Genomic DNA, 18981 nt, shown 5'->3' on the forward strand with positions numbered 1-18981 from the left:
GTGGATCCACAGAAACCGAGGTCGTAGAGTGGGGAATGCAGCTCAGTAGTAAAGCACTTGCCTAGTGTGTATGAGGCCCTCAGTTCAACCCCCAGCACCCCACAAATAGATAAAATCCACACTTGTCTCGTGCCAGAGCAATTGAACAAGAAAGCCAGATAATCATGGGTGTGTCAAGTAGCTAAATGGTGATTTGTACCCAGAAACCAACAGCCTCAGAATGGTTTGGCATTGTCATAATTATTGAGCCAACAGCTATTGGTTGTTTCTGCTGCAGCTGCAAAGGTGAGCAAACATCAACCTCCTGGTTGAGGACGAGGACATGCTCCTGGGCTAGGTAGTTACCACAATTTTTCCTGATTGTTGAGTCCCTGCTGTTGCTGGCAAAAAGGATGACACTAGAGTTGGTGTGGTTAAGGGGATCCCGTTGGCAGCTGAGGGAAGCCAGCCAGTTCAGTCAGTGTCCTGGGATGGTGGGGAGAGGCCTTGCAGTGAGCTGCACACATCTGGGCCTCAGAGCCCATCTGCAAGACTGCAGTGAGGAAACAAGAAGGGACAGCTGGTCCTTGTATCTATGACTGGAAGACACCAATATGCAAGCTCACAATATTAGAACCCCAGTCCCAGTTATGACTGAGTTCAATCTAAGCCTTTGTAAGAACAGATGGCTCGTGTCTTGGACAGTCTGAGGCAGTAGGCCTGAGGCAGGGCTGAGAATATTGTTTTCTATCTTAACTCTAAAGTCTTGGCAGTGTACATAGGGGACCTCCTCCCCATCTGAAATCACTCAAAAGCAGTAAGGAGTGGGCAGCAGGGACAAGCCACCCTTGGGGTTAGGTGACAACTGTTGCTTGGAACAGGCCGAGAGCAGGAGCCTTGGAACTGGAGGGTGGAAGAGGAGATGGAGAACAAATGAAGCCACAAACCTCCAGGGCGAGGTGCCCCCTGAGCTGCAGTTACCCCTGGTTGTAACAGTGGCTTTCAGTAGGGCTGCAGGGAGGGTCCCACGTGGAAGCCTCTGGGGTTAGGGGGAAAGGAGATTTTTGTGTGAGGGGAAGGTGAAGCTAAAACCCTACTGAGCTGGGCACCTGTGGCTCATGTCAGTAATTCTGTCTACTCAGGAGGCAGAGATCAGGAGGATCAAACCAGCCCAGGCAAATAGTTCGAGAGACCCTATGTCAAAAAACCCTTCACAAAAATAGGGCTGGCGGAGTGGTTCAAGATGAAGGATCTTAGTTCAAACCCCAGTACTGCAAAAATAAATAAATAAACAAATAAATAAATAAACTCCTACTGTACACAGGTGAAAGTGTGGCCAGGTAGGAGCACACTTGGTGGTTAGTGTAGGCAGTTCAATGCTGACAGCATATTAGAATTATTCCTCCTCCTCCCTGTCCTCCCCTTTCCCTACTCCCCCTCATTTTTCTGTCTCTATATAGCCCAGGCTGACCTAGAACTCTTTTTTTTTTTCCCCTTTGGCAGTACTGGGGTTTGAACTCAGGGCCTCAAACTTGCTAGGCAGGCACGCTTAGGGCTTGAGCCACTCCGTCATCTCTTTTTTTGTGATGGATTTTTTCGAGATAGGGACTCACAAACTATTTGCCTGGGCTGGTTTTGAACTGCGATCCTCCTGATCTCAGCCTCCCAAGTAGCTAGGATTTCAGGCGTGAGCCACGAGCTCCCAGCTGACCTGAAACTCTTGATCTTCTGACCTCAGCCTCTTTAGTGCAGGGGACGGTAACAGGTACTTAAGCGGCCTTTGCTGAAAAGCACTGACTCCTTACCTGGGCTCACATGTTAATGAAAAGCTTGGTATCTCTCCTTCATTTTTTCCTATCAGTCTTTGTCTAAGCCATTCTCTCTGCAGTCTCCTTGCAACCAGGAAGGACAGCACTTATCAACAGCATGATTACAAGGAAGGATGGGGAAACTACCCCCAAGGAAGGGACATCAGAGACCCCCCTCCCAGGACAAGCGATAACAACTTCTGTGGAACCTCTCCCAGAACCAGGAAAGAGATAATGACCACCGGAACACACCTGTGACTGGGACTGTCTGCCTATGCATACTTTTGCCCCCTGCCCTAATTCTTTGCGTATTTAAGGCTAAAGCGCCTGCCTGTGCCCCAAAGATGGCTGAAGATGGGCTGAGTGCTCGCTCTGCCTCTTCCCATGCATGTCCTGGGCTGTGTAATAAACCTCCTTCCTCTGCCCTTCACAGTGTCTCTCTTTGGCGTAGAGGAGCGAGAGACTGAACCTGACATGGAAGCCCAGGAGTTTGGGCCCAGGTCCAAAACTCAGCTCCAAAATGAGTGAAGTGAGACTTTTTGAGAGTGGAGAAGTCTCTGGTTCATGCTCATTGCTTATCCTCTCCCTCCCTTCCCTCTCTGTCTTTGATGCCATTGCTGTCTTGTTACAGTGACAGGACAGGAGGGGGGGTGGGAGGTTGGGACGGGGGACAGTGCAGCTCTCACGGCAGTTCTTATTTCTCTCCAGGGACAGAAGCCTCCAGTGGGCTGTCAGTGACTTATTCCATAGGAAAGAGGGTATAGTTTACTTTTTTTTTTTGCAATACTGGGGCTTGAACTCAGGGCCTACATCTTAAGCCTCTCCACCAGCCCTTTTTTGTGATGGATTTTTTTCAAGATAGGGTCTTGTGAACTGTTTTCCAGGGCTGGCCTCAAACTGTGATCCTCCTGATCTGTGCCTCCTGAGTAGCTAGAAATACTGGCATGAGCCACCAGTGCCTGGCTTAGTTTATCTTTTTTAAGATGAAGTTTACATAACATAAAACTAGTCATTTAATATAAACAACTGGGGCTGGAGGCAGGGTTCAAGTGGCAGAGAGCCTGCTTAACAAGCCCAAGGACTTGAGTTCAAACCCCAGTTCCACAAAAAAAAAAAAGTGAATAAACAGGATGAACAACGGAGCAGTGTTCAGTACATTCACAGTGCTATGCAGACGCTGCCTCTGTCTTGTTCCCAAACATCTTCATCACCCCAAAAGAAAACCCCACTCTGTGTTGTGACTCTGTTTACCTCTTCTGACATGTCATACCTATGACATCCTACAACCCACAACCTTAGCACAATATCCCAGATTCTCACTTGCGGTAGAATTTATCACCAGTACCTCATTCCTTTTTATGGTGATATAATATTCCACCACATGGCCATGCCATTCATCTGCGGTCGACTCTGGGCTGTTTGTACCTTGTGGGCACTGGGAGCATCCTGCTGTGAACATGGGTGTGCACATGCTGATGGAATCCATTGAAACTCACTTCCTACCAAGGTCCTGGTCCTTTTGCTTGACTGGGTTTTTTGTCCCTGTTGTCACTGTGTTGGCTCTGGATAAGGGCATGGGTGGGGAATTCCCGTGGCTTGGCAATTTAGCAAACTGCTGCCCCTAAGGCAACGTGAGAGGCGAGAAGCAGCCCACAGAGCACTGAGTCCCTTTACCGGGTCCACCCGCATACGAGTCAGAGAAGGCCAAGCCCATTGTGGAGGAGCAGGCTCAGGAAGGGAAAGCAATCTGTGAGGTCTCACAGCCAGTCAGAGACAAAACAGAGACTGAGAACAGGTCCTGACCCCTTACACTAAAGTGCATCTGTAAGATTTGAATTTGTGGAGGTGACCGAATGATGACACAGAGGCCAAGGTCATTGAAAGAAGCTTTTGTTATCTGCATTTCCCAGAGAAGAGGGCACCCTGCCACCCGGGCCTGGGGACACACTAGGGTCAGTGGGAGCCAGGGGGGAGCGAGGGGAAGGTACTGGCAGGGCAGGGAGGGAGTGAGCTTCGGATTGGTGAGCTGGAATGATCCAGAGGCCACAGGGACTGCCCCTAGCGGTCTGGTGCCTGGTTCTGGGTGGTTTAAGGCAGGAGAAATATTGGCTTAGTGTGAGAGTTCCCCAAAGGAGATGGTAGGGGCTGGACTGGGGTTGGTTGGATATTATCATTATTACTATTGGATCTCATCATGTCGCCTGGCTGATCTCAAACTCCTGGGTTCTAGGAATCTTCCTGCCTCAGCCTCTCAAGAAGCTGGAACTACAGACATGAGCCACCATGCCTGGCTTTGCAATGACATTTGAGTACCTACAAAAGCCAGATCACAGAAGTGTAAGCAACTTTGGGTGTTCATCTGGCCCTGTAATAAATGAATGACAAATAGACAAATGCACAGAACAGCCCTGCCAGTCCTCTTGACACTCCCCAAGTTCCTCCTGGAGTTCGTGGCTCTGCAAATCTCAGCGGCATTTTTTTTTCCAGGTGCTCTACCACTTAAGCCACTCCGCCAGCCCTTTGCTGTGATGGGTTTTTCAAGATAGGGTCTTGTGAACTATTTCCCCAGGGGGTTGGCTTCGAACCTCAATCCTCCTGATCTCTGCCTCCTGAGTAGCTAGGATTACAGGCGTGAGCCACCAGTGTCTGGCTCCCAGCAGCATTTTTACCTTCTCCATACAGCTAGCCCCAGGCCTCATATTTGGTAGTTTCCTGGCTCCTGCTCCCTGGGGAGAAGACACTCTATATTAAGGTCTTGTGCAGCCACAACCAGATGTCCTCCTGGGAACCAAGGCGCTCCTTAGCATCTGGAGTTTTATGTAGGGTTGGAGCGCCATCTTGTGGGTAATTGGGGTAACACACCAATTTTAATTTCCACCTCTTCTCAAGTCTGATGCTTCAAGCTCAGTTGTTAGGGCTCCTTGGGAAATTTCTTTCCCCACTAGTGCCCCTTGTGGAATCCACCTGAGGAACTGTTTATGAAATGTACAAATCAAATGTCCACCATGCACAAAGGATGCCCTCCCCTTGCAAAGGAGTTGTGTACTGAGCTGCCTGACCCAAATAGCTTCCCAGTGAACTTATTGGATGAATCTATCCCACCTCCTCTGCCAAAGGCAGCAATAATAACAGGGGCCCCCCAAGATTAGCAGGTGGCAGCAGGGAGCTGCTGCTGCTGGTGGTGGTGGTGTGTATGTGTAAGGGGGAATCAGATGAATCAAGGAGACCAGGAAGGGCCTCCAGGAGGAGATGGCATTTATGCTGAGCTCTGAAAGGGAACTGGATTTATTTCAGAAGTGGGAGAGGAACAAAATAATGTAGACCTGGTGCCCCCTTTACTGTCTACCTGTCACTGCCTGCTCCTCTTTCTTCCTCTCTCCCTGCTCTGCAATCCTAGGATCTCCAAGCCACAGTTCCTCGAAATGCCCCAGAGGACATGGTAGCATCTCACCCCACCCTCCTTGCACTCTGACACTGTTACTGAGCCCTTGGGTTTCAACCCTGCATCCTGCTACCTGACTCTCCTCATCCCTGCCCAGTGGTGGCTTTGAAGCCCTACTCTCTCTCTCTTTTGGGAGTCCTAGGGCTACTCCCCACCTCCTCACAGGCTTCCACAGTAGCTCTGTCATCTGAGTTTGCCTCTTTTAAGAAGAATTTGCAGTGCCCAGGGTTAAACACACTCTGAGGATCCTTTGGCTCTGGCCTGCAGGGTGCAGCAGCCCTGGCCCCAGCCTTGGCTCTCTCTGCTGTCTTAGGAGCTCCTCCTTGCCTCTCCCTTTTCTAAACCATCCTTCCCCCACCCTGTGGGTCCACAGGGTATTTTTCCACCAAGACTGAGGCAGTTGTTCGAGGGAAACTCCTTGGCGTCGGGGCAGGAGGAGAACCCATTTTGTGGCAGAGGGGACTCTGGGGTTCCAGAAAAGCCAGTTGGTCACCAGCATCAGCCTCTTTATTGTTACTGTGTTGGTCTTATTTCTACCCCCACTGGAAAGTGAACTTGGGTTGTCATCTGCCCTGTGATGAGATGACTGGCCACAAGGGGGCAGCAGATGGCAAAAGCCTTGGGATGTGAGGAGGGGACTCCCCTCCCTTGACCGCAGCCACAGAGACACAATGCAGGGCAGATTGTCCCAGACTGTCCAAGACACAAGCTTGCTGAGTAAGTGAGGCAAGCCCGGAATGCAAAGTCCCTGATTCTTTCTCCACTACCCACTGTCGCTCCAGCCTTGAACTGACCTTGGCAGAGGGGCCCAAAGACTCCTGTCCCATTCTTCAGAGCCCATGGAGGTTCCAGAATGGCTCAGGGAGCCCTCAGTGTAATGGAGGAGTCAGGACTGATAGACACACACAGGCATCGCTGGAAAAGAACTCTGCCCCAGAGGCAGGGGGCACTGCAGCCCCCTGAGAAGGAAGGGAAATCCCAGGAGGCTCAAAGTTGGGGTGGTAACTGTGGTCCACGCTGGAGGAGACAGCTCACACCCATGTCAGGAGCCCTGGGACCACAGAGGGGGACTGGGCAGGCTTCCTGGGGCTGGAGAGGAGGGCTGGGCCAGAGGGATGTTAAGTGGCTTAGCCTGGGAGCTGGGCTGCAGGTGGAGCTGGAGGGTTGGCCCTGAAGTGAGTGTTGGAGGGGGCTGAGAAGTGGGGGAGATGGGCCTCAGCTGCAGGAAGTCCCCATCCAGGGAGATCCCCAGCACTTAAGAAGGGTCCTGCACCCACTTCCGGAACAGAATCTAATGCATGCTCTCAACTTTGCATGGTGCAAGGATCAGGGCTGGTTTGGGGGCGACTGGGAGACTTCAGGTCCAGGAAAGACAGAAGGGGATCCAGCCAGCCCTCCCAGGACTCCCGCCTGCCAACACATGCACAAGGGAGGAGGGGGCAGCCTGCTGTGGCCTGCTGAGCCTCTAGTCCACCCCTGTCCTGCGTCTCTCACCAGGACCTCCCCTCAGCCTCAGTTTCCCTTTCTGACCTGGACAGGGCAGGACCAGATGTTCACCTTCCCATGTGACAGGCCAGAGTTAAAGGGTGTCCTGCACTGTGGAGATAGAACACGCTGACCCAGACTGAGGGAGGAAGACTTTAATCTGCCCATGGCTTTAATTTGAAAGGGGACCAGGTCTCCCTCACTGTGACTCCCCTCTGTCCTCATGAGGCATCCACTGACCCAGAACACCAACGCTGGAAGTCCCCCACAGTTCAGGGAGAAAATCAAGACTGCTGGGTGGCACGGGACTTCTTGAGGGTTTCTAAGTACTTCATGGCTTTCTTAACATGCTTGTCCTTGGGATCTGAACAGATGAACTTGCCCTGGATGGTCACAAACCTGCACAGAGGGAACCCATGGGGGTGTCAGGGTGGGAAGGGCCTTCCAGAACCCCACAGCCAGCCCCGCCCTGTGCTGATCAGGACCCTGGGGTTCTGAGAATCAGGAATTTTATGTGGTCACACATGCTGTCAGCAACAGGCTCTGATGGCTCCATGTCTTTGAAATCCTCGGCCCTGGTGCAGTTCCTGCCATTCCAGTGGTCAGGGACCAGAGCCTGGCAAAGTAGAGGTAGCACAAGGGACCTAGTGCTGGGATCTGTCCTTTATCTAGCTCAGGCCAGGACAGAAATGGCCATATCACTTCCCACTGGCTCTGTGACCTGGAGTGTCCCATCCCTCTCTGGCTTCAGTTTCACCATAAATGAATGAAAAGTTTGCACCTCACAGCGAGGGTGCAGAAGTGCCATGGGGCCAGGCTAGTGACAGGCAGAGAGCTGCTTCTCCAGTGGCCATCTGGGAGTCTAGGGTCTCCCCACTCCCCATGCTTGGTCCTAGGAACGGAAGTGGGGGTGGAAGGAGACTCACACAATGGCGTTCCTGGAACACTCGGGTGGGGTCTTGTACCATGTTGCCAGCCTTCTTACAGGAATGGCCCCCTTGAAGAGCTCCCGGCAGCACTCCCGGCCTGTATTGGGGGCTCGAGCTACAAGAGAGACAGCAGAGCCAGACTGTCCCCAAGGGGCCGTCCCTGTGGTGGGCCTGCATGTGCGTGTCTGTGTGTTTCTGCAGGAGGTCACCACGTGCGTGTCCTCTCTGTGCCTGTGCATCTGCATGTTACTGAGGGGGTCCGTGCACACGTGTGTGGCTGGTGTCTGTCTGTTAATGTGTGCGTTTATGACTACGTAGGAGACCTATCTGCCTGCTGTGGGGAGGGCTTGCTTTTGTGCACATCTGTGCATTTATCTGTGTGTCTGTGTGTGCATCTCAACTTTATTTCAACTTTCCTCACCAAAAAGAATATAAAAGCTCTTTTTCACTAGCTCTTAGAACCAGTTCTCCTTATGTTGCATCCCTCGTACCTATTAATAAAACAGATGCTGACAAAGCCTGAGGATGGTTCTTTCTGCACCATAAACCACAGTTGTGTCACTGCCTCCCACCACTGCAATGTGAGATGTGCCACTCGGGCTCACCAGGCAGGTCCCCCAAGGCAGGGTCAGAAATATATCATCATAATTATCCTTATTACTTTCTTTCGATAGCTTTCCTTGGAGTGTTATTGGTGCCAGCTCTGCGGGTCCTTTGTACATGAATAGTACATGAATGTCAAGTGTGTGTTGCTGTCATGGTCCCTGTGCCTTCATGTCTGTTGGGGTGGGTTCCTTCATCCCTGCCTCCCCCCTGCCCCGTCCCCACCACCTGTGCCCTGGTCTCTCTCACCAGCTTGGCTGTGCTGCAGGGAAGCTCCCAGAAGCAGGATGGCCAGGAGCAGTGTCCTCAGAGGTTGCATGGTGTCAAAAGCCTGGGAGAAGGTGTCTGCACGGGTCCCTCTGCTCAGGGGAGATGAGGATGCAAGCTGAGATGGGATGACCTATTTAACCTCCGGGGGTCATGCCCCGCCTCCTGTACCTTCCTCCACAGTCCTTCCTCCACCAAATTCCTCCATCTCAAATTCGAAGAATTTGAGATGATTCAGGAGAAGTCCAGTCTTGGAATGTTTGTGGCTTTCCAGAGAATGGGCACTCGACTGGGGACAGAGGTGGGGTCCATGTGTTCAGGGCTAAACAGTGATCTACTTCTCCTTTCAGAGGGGACATTTCTTGGTTCCTCTATTAGCAGAACCAAAAGGCCTCAACTGGGTTTGCCGCCTGCTCTGATATGGTGAACTTCTGTTATGCCCGGTGCCCTGCAGGGACACTCGGGGTGGACACTCAGGCTGGGCTCCTCCCTGGGTTGTGGAAGAGCTGCAGGGTGCCCAGGAGGCCAGGGGTGCTGTGTGCAGGAGCCCAGTACTGCTTTGCAGGGAGGGAGGCACTGTGGGACCCTGAACAAGTCCAAGACTTAGGCAAAGCCCAGAGCGACTTTCAGCTGTGTGCCTGTCCTTCCCAGCCTTGTCCTGACCAAAGAAGGCCAGAGCCCAGTGGGCTCTGTGTGCGTGGATGGGTGGGGAAACCCAGCTCCCCGGATGCAGAGTAGAGTGAAAGGATGGCAAAAGACAACACTTCTCCTGCAGAGCTGCATCCCCGAGTCTGCACTGGACACTGACCAGGGGCCAGTGGCACCAGGGCCTGAGCGCTCTTTCTAGAAACCCACGTGGAGCTTTCTGCTTAGTCTGAGACCAGGGGTCGCTGCAGGCTGGTCAGTGCCCTGGCTACCAGGGGCTTCCCAGGACCATAGCCTGGCATCTCTTAAATACGAGGGACCCATGCCCTCCTCCAGGAGCCTGGTGTCCCGGCAGGGCGGCTCGAGGCGTAGAGGTGCCTGGACTTTGATCCCAATACATGGGATCTGGGCCCATGTCCTGGGTTCTCCTTGTCCTTGAATGACCAGAGCAGCTCAGAACGGCCACCCCAAAGCCCACAGCATGGTTTCAGGTACATTCACCCTCTCATGATTCACTGTGGTAATCATTGAATTGTCATTGCATTTTCATTAACGGTGATGATAACAGCAGGTTGTCTGTTGAAAGCTGACTCTCAGGAGAGTACTCAGAGGTCCCGTGAGGGGACCAGATCAAGGACAGAAAGGCCAACACCCTTCTCCCTGGTCAGGCTCCCTGGGGGCTGGCTGGGGCTGTTTCAGTTCCTGTGGGGGAAGGCTTTCCCTGCCCCTGGCAGAATGTCCTTGCCTGCAGGTCCTCTCACACTGCTTTGCTGTGTGACCTAAGGCAGCCCAATTTGAATTGTGTCTCAATTTCATCACTTACAGAGAAAAGTCTAGATGGTTTCTAGGAAACCAACCAAGATGGTAGGTCTAGGCAGTTAGAGTAGTGCATGCCTATATTCCCAGCACTCTGAGTTCAAGGCCAGCCTGGGGCTACTTAGTGAGACACTGTCTCAAAAAGCAAAATACAGCTGGGTACTGGTGGCTTATTCCTGCAATCCTAGTTACTCAGGAGGCAGAGATCAGGAGGATCATGGTTCAAAGCCAGCCCAGGCAAATAGTTCACAAGCCCCTATCTTGAAAAACTCTTCTCAAAAAACAGCTGGTAGAGTGGCTCAAGGTGTAGGCCCTGAGTTTAAGCCCTGGTACTGCAAAAAACAAATAAGCAAATAAAAATAAAAAGCAAAATACAAACAAACAAAGACGGTAGATCTAGGAAAGATAGAATCCTCCATTGGTGGTCCTCCGACCAGCATTTGTCTGCTTCCCTTGGAGTCGTTTAAACTGACAAGACCTGAATCCTGCCCCTCCTGAAGCCATAGCTGGGGTAGGGTCTTAGCCTCCAAGCTTCTGACCAGGCCCTCAGCTCAGGACCCCAGGGCAGGCTTCATGGGCTTCCTCCTTGGCAGGGAAGGTTCCAGGGTGCATGTCCTCGGGCAGCTTCCCAACAGAAGGGGACGAGCACCCTGCTGCACCCCTGGTTGTGGAGTCAGGCTGGGCTGGGAAGGGCTATGAGGAAGGAAGCTCTGACAAGGAAGCAGGGGGCCTGGGTCCTAGGAAGAGGCAGGAGGGATCTGACCGCCCCCTTCAGTAGGGTGCCCTCCCTGCTCCCATTCCCTCTGGCCAATGGCTCCAGCCCAACCTCCCACAGCTCCTCTGCCTGCTGCAGAGGCCACAGCACACAGTTCAGAGATAACCCACAGCAAGACACTACTGTGGCCGGGCACTGGTGGCTCACACCTATAATCCTAGCTTCTAGGGAGGCTGAGATCAGGAGGATAGAAATTTGAGGCTAGCCAGGGCAAATAGTTCACAAGACCCCCATCTCCAAAATAACCAGAGCAAAATGGACTGGAAGTGGGCTCAAGCCATTCTAAGAGTGTCTGCTTTGCAAGCAGAAGCCCTTAGTTCAAACCCAGGCCCAGAAAGAAAAGAAAAGAAAGGAAAAGGGAGTCTACATTCCCATGCTAGGATTGGGAACTCATTCACACACTTTGGCTCTAGACCCCATTGCTGGGGAAACTCCCTGCGTGGGTTTTGAGACCTCTTTGGTCTGTTGCACACTCAAAACTTTTCTCCAGAAGGACCGAAATTCCCCTGTTCTTCTAGGGAACCTATCAGGGCACTGACTAGGAGCAGAAGGTTCTGGATGTTGCTGGGCTGGTGCAGCTGCTAGAGCAGGGAGGGAGCCACCTGGTTAGAGCTGGGCCAGCCCAATGCAGCCTCAGCACTTAGTGGGGGGGGGTGCTCACAGTGGGGAGGGTACAAGGGAATAGGGCCAGGCTTCTTATAGGGAGTGCAGGTGAGATTAGAGTTCTGGAGGGCAATGAGGAGAGAAACCTTGGAAGGCTGCCTGGAGGAGGTAGTGCTGAGCTGAGCCTTGTAGGTGGAATTCATACCCAGACAGGAGAGAAAGGCATTTCACACGAGGGCACCGCAAAGGTGTAGAGGAGAAAATGTGCAGAGATAAACTGGGAGCACAGCGTGGAATTCTGTTGTGGAAATGCCAGGACACTAGGCTGAAACAGTGAGGCCCACAGGACAGGGCCTTATCTGCTCAGCCCAGTGCCCAGCATCCCCAGCACCAAGCACAGTGCCTGGAAGTCCACTGGTGATGCTCTACAGCATGGGCTGAAAATGGGATGGAAGAAAGGAGGGGTGAGTGCGGGGCTGAGCACCTCTACTTGTTTGAGAAGCAGCCCAGGGACATTCATGAGGGACTTTCCCATCAGGGATTAGCTGCACCCATTCCCCTATTTCCCCGGCAGTGACACGGATTCCAAGGGACCTTCCAGATGGAATGTTCCGGAGCTGGCCTAGGAGAAGGGTCTGGAGAGCCCTTTCCAGGGCTGGGAGGTCTGTCAGGGCAATCAGGAACGCTGCATGGAGGAGGTAACCACAGCAAGGCAGGGCACTGTGGAAGGACAGCTAGGAGAGGGTGCTCAGGCTGGAGGGAGGGAAGGAGGAAGCCAGGAAAGAGGCCTGATGGGTCTGCTAGTAGCAAAGGGTACAAGGAAAATTGAGTGTGAGTTGAAGGAAGACACGGTAGTCACCACTGTCTGACCTGTCCGGACCCCCGTGAACTAAAGAGGGCCAGACACAGGGCCTAGCTCTCTTGCCCCACGTCTGCTGCTGCTTCCAGGGAGCTCCTGGGGCAAAACCAGCTGGACCCCATCCTGCTGTGGCCAGAAGGGTGTGGACCAGCAGGATGTGGGGTTCCTCACCCTGAGAGAAAGGAAGCTCGTCCCCAAGGGATGGGCGGACCAGGGATGCTCTAGGTCACAGAGTGGGACTGACTTGACAGTTGTCACTGACCAGGAAAATGAATGTAATCCCAACTCATCGTCCAGTGGGTCCCCTCTCAGGCCCAGTGATGGTCCCCAAACAAACATCAGCGTGAGCAAGGGACTCCCCTCCTCAATCCTTCCCTGCCTCCCTTTGTCCTCAAGGGAGGTCTACCTTCCTGCCGATTCAGCCTCAGCTTTCCCTCCAGCCCTCGGCCTGCCTGCTACATCACTGTTTTCAGTTCCTTGAAATGCTGGGCCCACACTGGTGTCCAAGCCTTTTTGTACAGGCCGCTCCTCCTGTATGCTTCCACCCCCAGCCCACTTCCTCCCTCTCCTGTCTTCCTTCAGACAACAGCTTGGACCTTCTCTCACTTCTTGAACTCCCACCCACCTCTGTTCCCAAGGCCACTGGCTTCCCCATCGCAGCTGTCTTCACACTTCCTTGTGGTTGCTCACTTGTTTGCTGTGTCCCACACAAAAGTCTGTGACATCCTTGAAAACAAGGGCTGCTTTTGTGTTCTAACTTGTCCATCTAGGACTTAGCACTTAGTAAGTGCTCAATAAGTTGTTTATTGAATGGCTGAAAAGGTTGGTGGTTGGATGGATGGATGGATGCATGGATGGATGGGTGAATGAATGAAAGAATAAATGGATGATGGATGGATGGGTAAATATGTTTGTGGATGGATGGGTGAGTGAATGAATGAATGAAGGGGGGATGGGTGGGTAAATGAGTGGATGAATGAAAGATGAATGACCTAAGGATGAACACGCGGATGGATATGTAGATGGATGGTGGATGGACAGATAGATGCATAGGTGCATGGACGGGTGTGTGGTCTCTTACAAATTTCTGAAATGCATCATGGGACCAGCTTACATTCCTTTTTTTTTTTTTGGCAGTTCTGGGCCTTGAACTCAGGGCCTGTATCTTGAGCCACTCCACCAGCCCTTTTTTGTGATGGGTTTTTCTGAGGTAGGGTCTCACAAACTATTTGCTCACTGGCTTCAAACCTCAGTCCTCCTGATCTCTGCCTCCTGAGTAGGATTACAGGTGTGAGTCACCAGCACCCTGCTTTTTTTTGTTTTGTTTTGTTTTGTTTTTTTGGCACTACTGGGGTTTGAACTCAGGGCCTTGGCTTGTTAGGCAGGTGCTTTACCACCTGAGCCACTCTGCCAGCGCTTTTTTGTGATGGCTTTTTTCGAGATAGGGTCTCATGAACTATTTGCCTGGGCTGGCTTCAAACCGTGATCTTCCTGATCTCTGCCTCCTGAGTAGCTGGGATTACAGGCGTGAGCCACTGGGACTCAGTAGGACACACTGTTTGATCCAATGTGACCCAATATTCCATGAATCACTCTGGAGTCCTTCTGTCACAGGTAAGGTAGAGGAACCCTACCTACTTTCCCTCTTCTACTCTTTCCCTATCTACTTTACAACTTTCACGTGGGTTGTGGCCATGTTCCCCCATACCTAAACTGCTTCAAGGGCAGCTTTGATGGCAATCCTCCCCCACCCAGAGGGGCCTCCTTCCCTCAGCCACACCCCCACCTCCTGCTTTCCCAGTCTCCCTCCTGTGGACAGTAGGGTCCTGTCTCCCTGCTTCATAAAGACCTTGCCTTGACCCTCCCACTGCCTTCCTATTTCTCCTTTCATTCATGACAAAACTCTCCCGCTGTGTGGCCTACACTTCCCACCTACCGTTTCCCCTCTGCTCACTTGTGACTTATTTAATCCTTACGACATGGCTTCTGGCCAGGACATTTTGGGCGGGGGAGAGAAAGCCATTCTCTCTGGGCTTTTCACTCCCTGAAGGTCCCATCTCCTCACGTGGCTGTGTGGGGCAGTGGTTACCTCAGACACCATGAAAGCACCATCTCCCAGCACCTCTTCTATCTGGTCCTGGCTGTGTAGCTGAGAACAATGACAGCCTCACGTTTCTGTCTGCACAATGGGTGGAGGATGGACACTCCTGTCCCTGCGGGTGTGGCTGTGAGAATTAATCCAGGTGCTGTATGTGAAGTTCCTCACCTCCAGCTGATTCAGTAAATCGTATCACCCCTGGGAACCCCTTCCCTTTCCTTCCTGATGCCATAGGGGATGCGATTCTCCCTCGGCTCCCTCGGCTTTCCTCCCAGGAACATCTGGATTCTTATAGTGACATCTTTGAGTTTATTTTGTTCCCATGATGGCCTCAGGAATTAAGAACTATGATTACAAAAAAAAAAAAAAAAAAAGAACGATGATTACAGCTGGGCGCTGCTGGTTGCTCACTTCTGTAATCCTAGCTATTCAAGGGGCAGTGATCAGGAGGGTTCGAGGCCAGCCCAGGCAACAAAAATGAGCCCTATCTCAAAAATACCTAACACAAAAATAGGCGAGTGGAGTGGCTCAAGTGGTACAGCTCTTGCCTAGCAAGTGTGAAAACCTGAGTTCAAACCCAAAATAAATAAAAATAAAAATGTGTCCCAGGGCACAGAGCCAGCAAATGGCATGAGTGCACCCAGGGCTCTGTCTTAGACTTGCTTAGCCTCAAAGCAATCCTCTTCCCTCCCCATGTCATCTGCTCCAGGCCTTTGTCCCCCGGATAGACATCCTTAACTTCTGTCCCCAGCTCAATCAGACACACCCACTGGCCCCAGTGGCCTCCACTTGCCTGTCTGTCTACCAGCTCCGTCAGTCTGCTGCCTCACAGTCTGCCTGCTCTGGGTAGTTTATGTCCCCCACACTGAGGGGCAGAACTCTGTCCCCTCTGGTTCACTCAGCCCCAAGAACAAGTTCCCTCTCCCATCTGCACCCTTCTCACCTCACCGTCTGTCCCACGCCTGTCTACAACCTTGCCCTTGACTCATTCCTCGTCTCTAGCCCCCACATCCCATCAGACAGACTCTGCTCAGCACCGTCTACCAAGGGTGCTCAGCTTCCTCACCTCCTCCTCCTCATTCCCGCCAGCTCAACACCCAGATGGTCTCTCGGACCTCTCCTGACACAGTCCAGCCTGCACATGCGTACCTGACAGGTCTTGTACATGGATTGCTCCACCGTGGAATAGCCTCCTCAATGGCTGTCATGGTTCGAATAGGAAGTGTTCCCCAAACAGCTCGCGTGTTGAGGACATGGTCCCCAGCTGGTGACTATGGATGGGCGATTGGATCGTGAGGGTGCTAACCTCATCCTTGGGTTAATCCATGGATGAGTTCATAGCTGAATGAGTTTAGGAGGTGGGATCTGGTGGGAAGAAATAGGCCACTTGTGGGCCAACCTGGAAAAACATACGTGTCCCTATACCTTCCTCTCTCAGCTTCCTGACTGTCATGAGGTAAGCATCTTTGTCCCACCATGCCCCCTCCTCATGATGCTTTGACTAACCACAGCACCAGATACTCAGAGTCAAGTGATCATGGACTGAAACTAGGAGCCAAAATAAATCCCTCCTTTAATTAAACTGTTTCTCTCAGGTGTTAGTCAGGGGGTTGAAAAGGCTGGCGAACACAGGCTCCCCGCTTTCTTCCTGATGCAGCTGGAACTCTTTGGGCCACTCTAAGTGAGCCCTCACTTAGCCCATTCTTCCTACTCCTCTCACTGTCTTTCTCTCACCCTGTCCGCACCCTCCCTCCCCCCACCGCCAGCTTCTGCAAGCATCAGCGTGTTCCCTCTCTCTGCGACATGATTTGCTGCTTCCAAAGTCCTGTGCTGCTCTCTTCTGGATTGTCCCTCCTACCTGGAGCCCAAGTCTATCCATCTCTGAAATAAAACAAGAGGCAAAGCGAGGAGCCACCGAGCAGAAGGGTTAGGAGCAAAGACTGAGTCAGGTAGCCTGGTTTGAATTCCACTGTACCATCAACAGGCAATGACACTTTGAGCGCAAAGTCACTTCTCTCTGAACCTCAGTTTCTACGTCTGTGAAATGAAAAGATAGCAATGACATTGAAGGTTGTGCTGGCAGCACTGCCTTAGTGCCTATATCTGGCAAACAGTACATGTTCCCAACTTTAAATATCATCCATATGCCAGTGACTCCCAAGTTTCGCAAACTTTAGACTCACAGATCCAGCTGCCTACTCGACACGACAGATAGGCATCTTCAAGCCCCATGTTCAAAGCTGAGTTCCTGAATCCCTCACTCCCACACCTGCTCCACCCCCGTTCTCCACCAGCCCCTTTCTTCCGGTGACTTGGGCCAGAAAACTGGGCTCTCTCGATGCCTCTTCCTCTCACCCCCACGTCCCATCTGCTGGGGAGCTTATGGCACTGCCTCCAGATCTACCCAGACCCCATCCTCTCCCCCATGGATTGCTGCACCGCTTTGAGGGAACTCTGTCCCTAGCGCAGCAGCCTGAAGGGCCATGGCTCTCCTGTGCTCAGAAGGTCCCCATGGCTCTGTGTTCACTCAGAGGGCAAATCAAGGCCCTCCTCTCTCTGTGCCCTCCCTCCACCCAATTTGACCTCCTCAGTGCCCCCAGCTCAGCTGCCACCATGCTGGCCTCCTACTGGGTTCCTATGCTGGACACACTCCCTCCTTAGGCTGTCTGCTCTTCAGCATGGAGCTTTCTCTCTCCAGATACTGTATGACTCTCTCCCTCACCTCCTTCAGAACCTGTTTCAATGCCACCTTTCCATGAGAATGCCCCTCCTTAAAACCGCACCCACCCCCTTTCCTCTGCTTTCCTCTTGGCTGTCTCATTTGTCCTCCAACACACTGTGCCACCTACTCACTCTTCAGGTCTATTGCTTACTGCCTGTCTCCCACCCGCATCCTCCACTCTCTTTGCCACTGGGGTGCAAGTCCTGCAGGACAGAGGCCTTTGTGTCTTTTGTTCAATGAAGTATATCCTCTGGTTCATAGTAGATCAGTGCACAACTATTGACTGAATGACTGGTGAAAGAGTGAATGACTGAATGAATGATCGAATGAATGAGTGAATGACTGAGTGAATGACTAAATGAGTGAATGGATGAATGACTGAATGATGAAAGGGTGAATGGCTGAGTGAATAGAGTGAATGACTAATGACTGAGTGAATGAATGAATGAAGGAGTGAGGGAATGAGTGAATGACTGGATGGCTGAATGAATGTAGGCATCATTTCTGAGGCAGAGTGTGTAAGTCTCATGAGCTCTCACTCATACTAACGGACTTGTCTCCATGTCTCTCTGATGCCTAGGCCTCAGGACTCTGGGCTGCCCTCTGGCCCATAAATCAGTTCCTCTGTCCTTTTGCTAGAGTCCTACTCTTTCTCCATGGAGCATTTGTTCCTGTTTCTGAGTTATTTCAGAGGCAGGTCCTTGGTTCCCCAATGGTTCTGGGGTGCAGTGACAAAAGTCACTGAGAAGTCAGAAGTCTGTTCGTAGCCTGGTAGCCTGCCTGGGGAGCTGCAGGCTTCTTCCTGACACATGGGCCCCTCTGGACACCCAAGACAAGTTCAGCACCAGGGCCAGCGCTAGCCTCTCCCACCCTCCCCCGGGAAAGGAGTGCCTGGGACTCTTTCCAAGGAGTCTCCTGGATCTGGCCTACCCTGATCTTCATCCATCCCAGCCTGGGCCAAGAAGCCAGCAGGGAGAGGGTCACGGCTCATTAGCCATGATGATCCAACATGTGCACTGTCTTCCCTGGGTCATGACTCGCCCCAGCTGGCTGAGGGTGGGAAGGGGTGTGGCCATTTCTAAACAGGGCCCAGACCTGTGAAAGTGAGCCCCTAAAGACCCCTCTCTGAAAAGAAGCCATCACCCCTCAGCCCTCTGCACCCCATCAGGATAGGCAGCACTCCTGTCACCCCGCTTGGCTTGCTCAGAGTCCCCTCCCTTCTGCCTTGCCTGGTTCCTTCCAGTGTTCTCAACTCATCGCTGCTTCTTCTATTTTTAAATGAAGTTAAAACGATCTAATCCATCTCCCGAAATAATATGACATTTTTATTGGAATCACATAAATTTGTGATGACTTAGGGAGGATGGACCTCTGTCCCACTCATCCTCTCTGCTCCCTGGGTCTTTCTGAGCCTGCCCTAGTAGGGCTCCCCAGCCAGTGCCTTCTCCTGCCTCCCTCCTCCCCCAGGGCTGCAGGCAGGAGCAGGTGACCAAGGTCCTCCCTCCTCTTAGGTGGGTCATTAAGGATGTGCTCCTTAAGATGGGAAGGGAGTGGGGAACAAGGACACAGGGGGACCCAGCAAGGAGGTGACCTCAGGCAAGGTCCCTGGAGGGTCACTTCAGCTTGATCCCTGGAGTGCTCAGGAGTGTGATTCAGAAGTAAAATCAAGCAGTGGGGTCTGGGTGGGCACCAGCATTGCAAACCACACCACATGTTCATTAATAACACATCCAGTGTTAATCCTGTGTTACTCCGTGTCCCTGGAGCTTCAGGCGCCTCCCCTCCAAGTATGGAGGAAACACAGAATTGGACCCCCACTAGTTCCAAACATTCTTCTGTATTTTACCAGTGCGTGTGTTTCCTTAAGCAATCTGCATTTGTTTCTCTGTGTTCAAGGGGAGTTGATTCCAGGAGCCCCTGAGGATACCCAAATCTGAGGATGCTCAAGTC

The 18981-nt window shown here is 52.2% G+C and overlaps 1 protein-coding gene across 1 annotated transcript; it reads right to left on the reverse strand.

The window, feature by feature from the left end:
- Positions 1–6854: 6854 nt before the first annotated feature.
- Positions 6855–15746, reverse strand: Ccl17 (C-C motif chemokine ligand 17). Its single transcript, XM_020164659.2, has 4 exons — positions 15459–15746; positions 8496–8605; positions 7641–7758; positions 6855–7113 (listed from the first exon to the last, which is right to left on the reverse strand). The coding sequence occupies exons 1-4, from the start codon at positions 15515–15517 to the stop codon at positions 6999–7001; spliced, it is 402 nt and encodes a 133-aa protein (XP_020020248.2). The 5' UTR covers positions 15518–15746; the 3' UTR covers positions 6855–6998.
- Between the last annotated feature and the right edge of the window lie 3235 nt (positions 15747–18981).

This window comes from Castor canadensis, chromosome 15 (assembly GCF_047511655.1).
Source record: "Castor canadensis chromosome 15, mCasCan1.hap1v2, whole genome shotgun sequence".
In the NCBI taxonomy this organism is placed as follows: domain Eukaryota; kingdom Metazoa; phylum Chordata; class Mammalia; order Rodentia; family Castoridae; genus Castor; species Castor canadensis.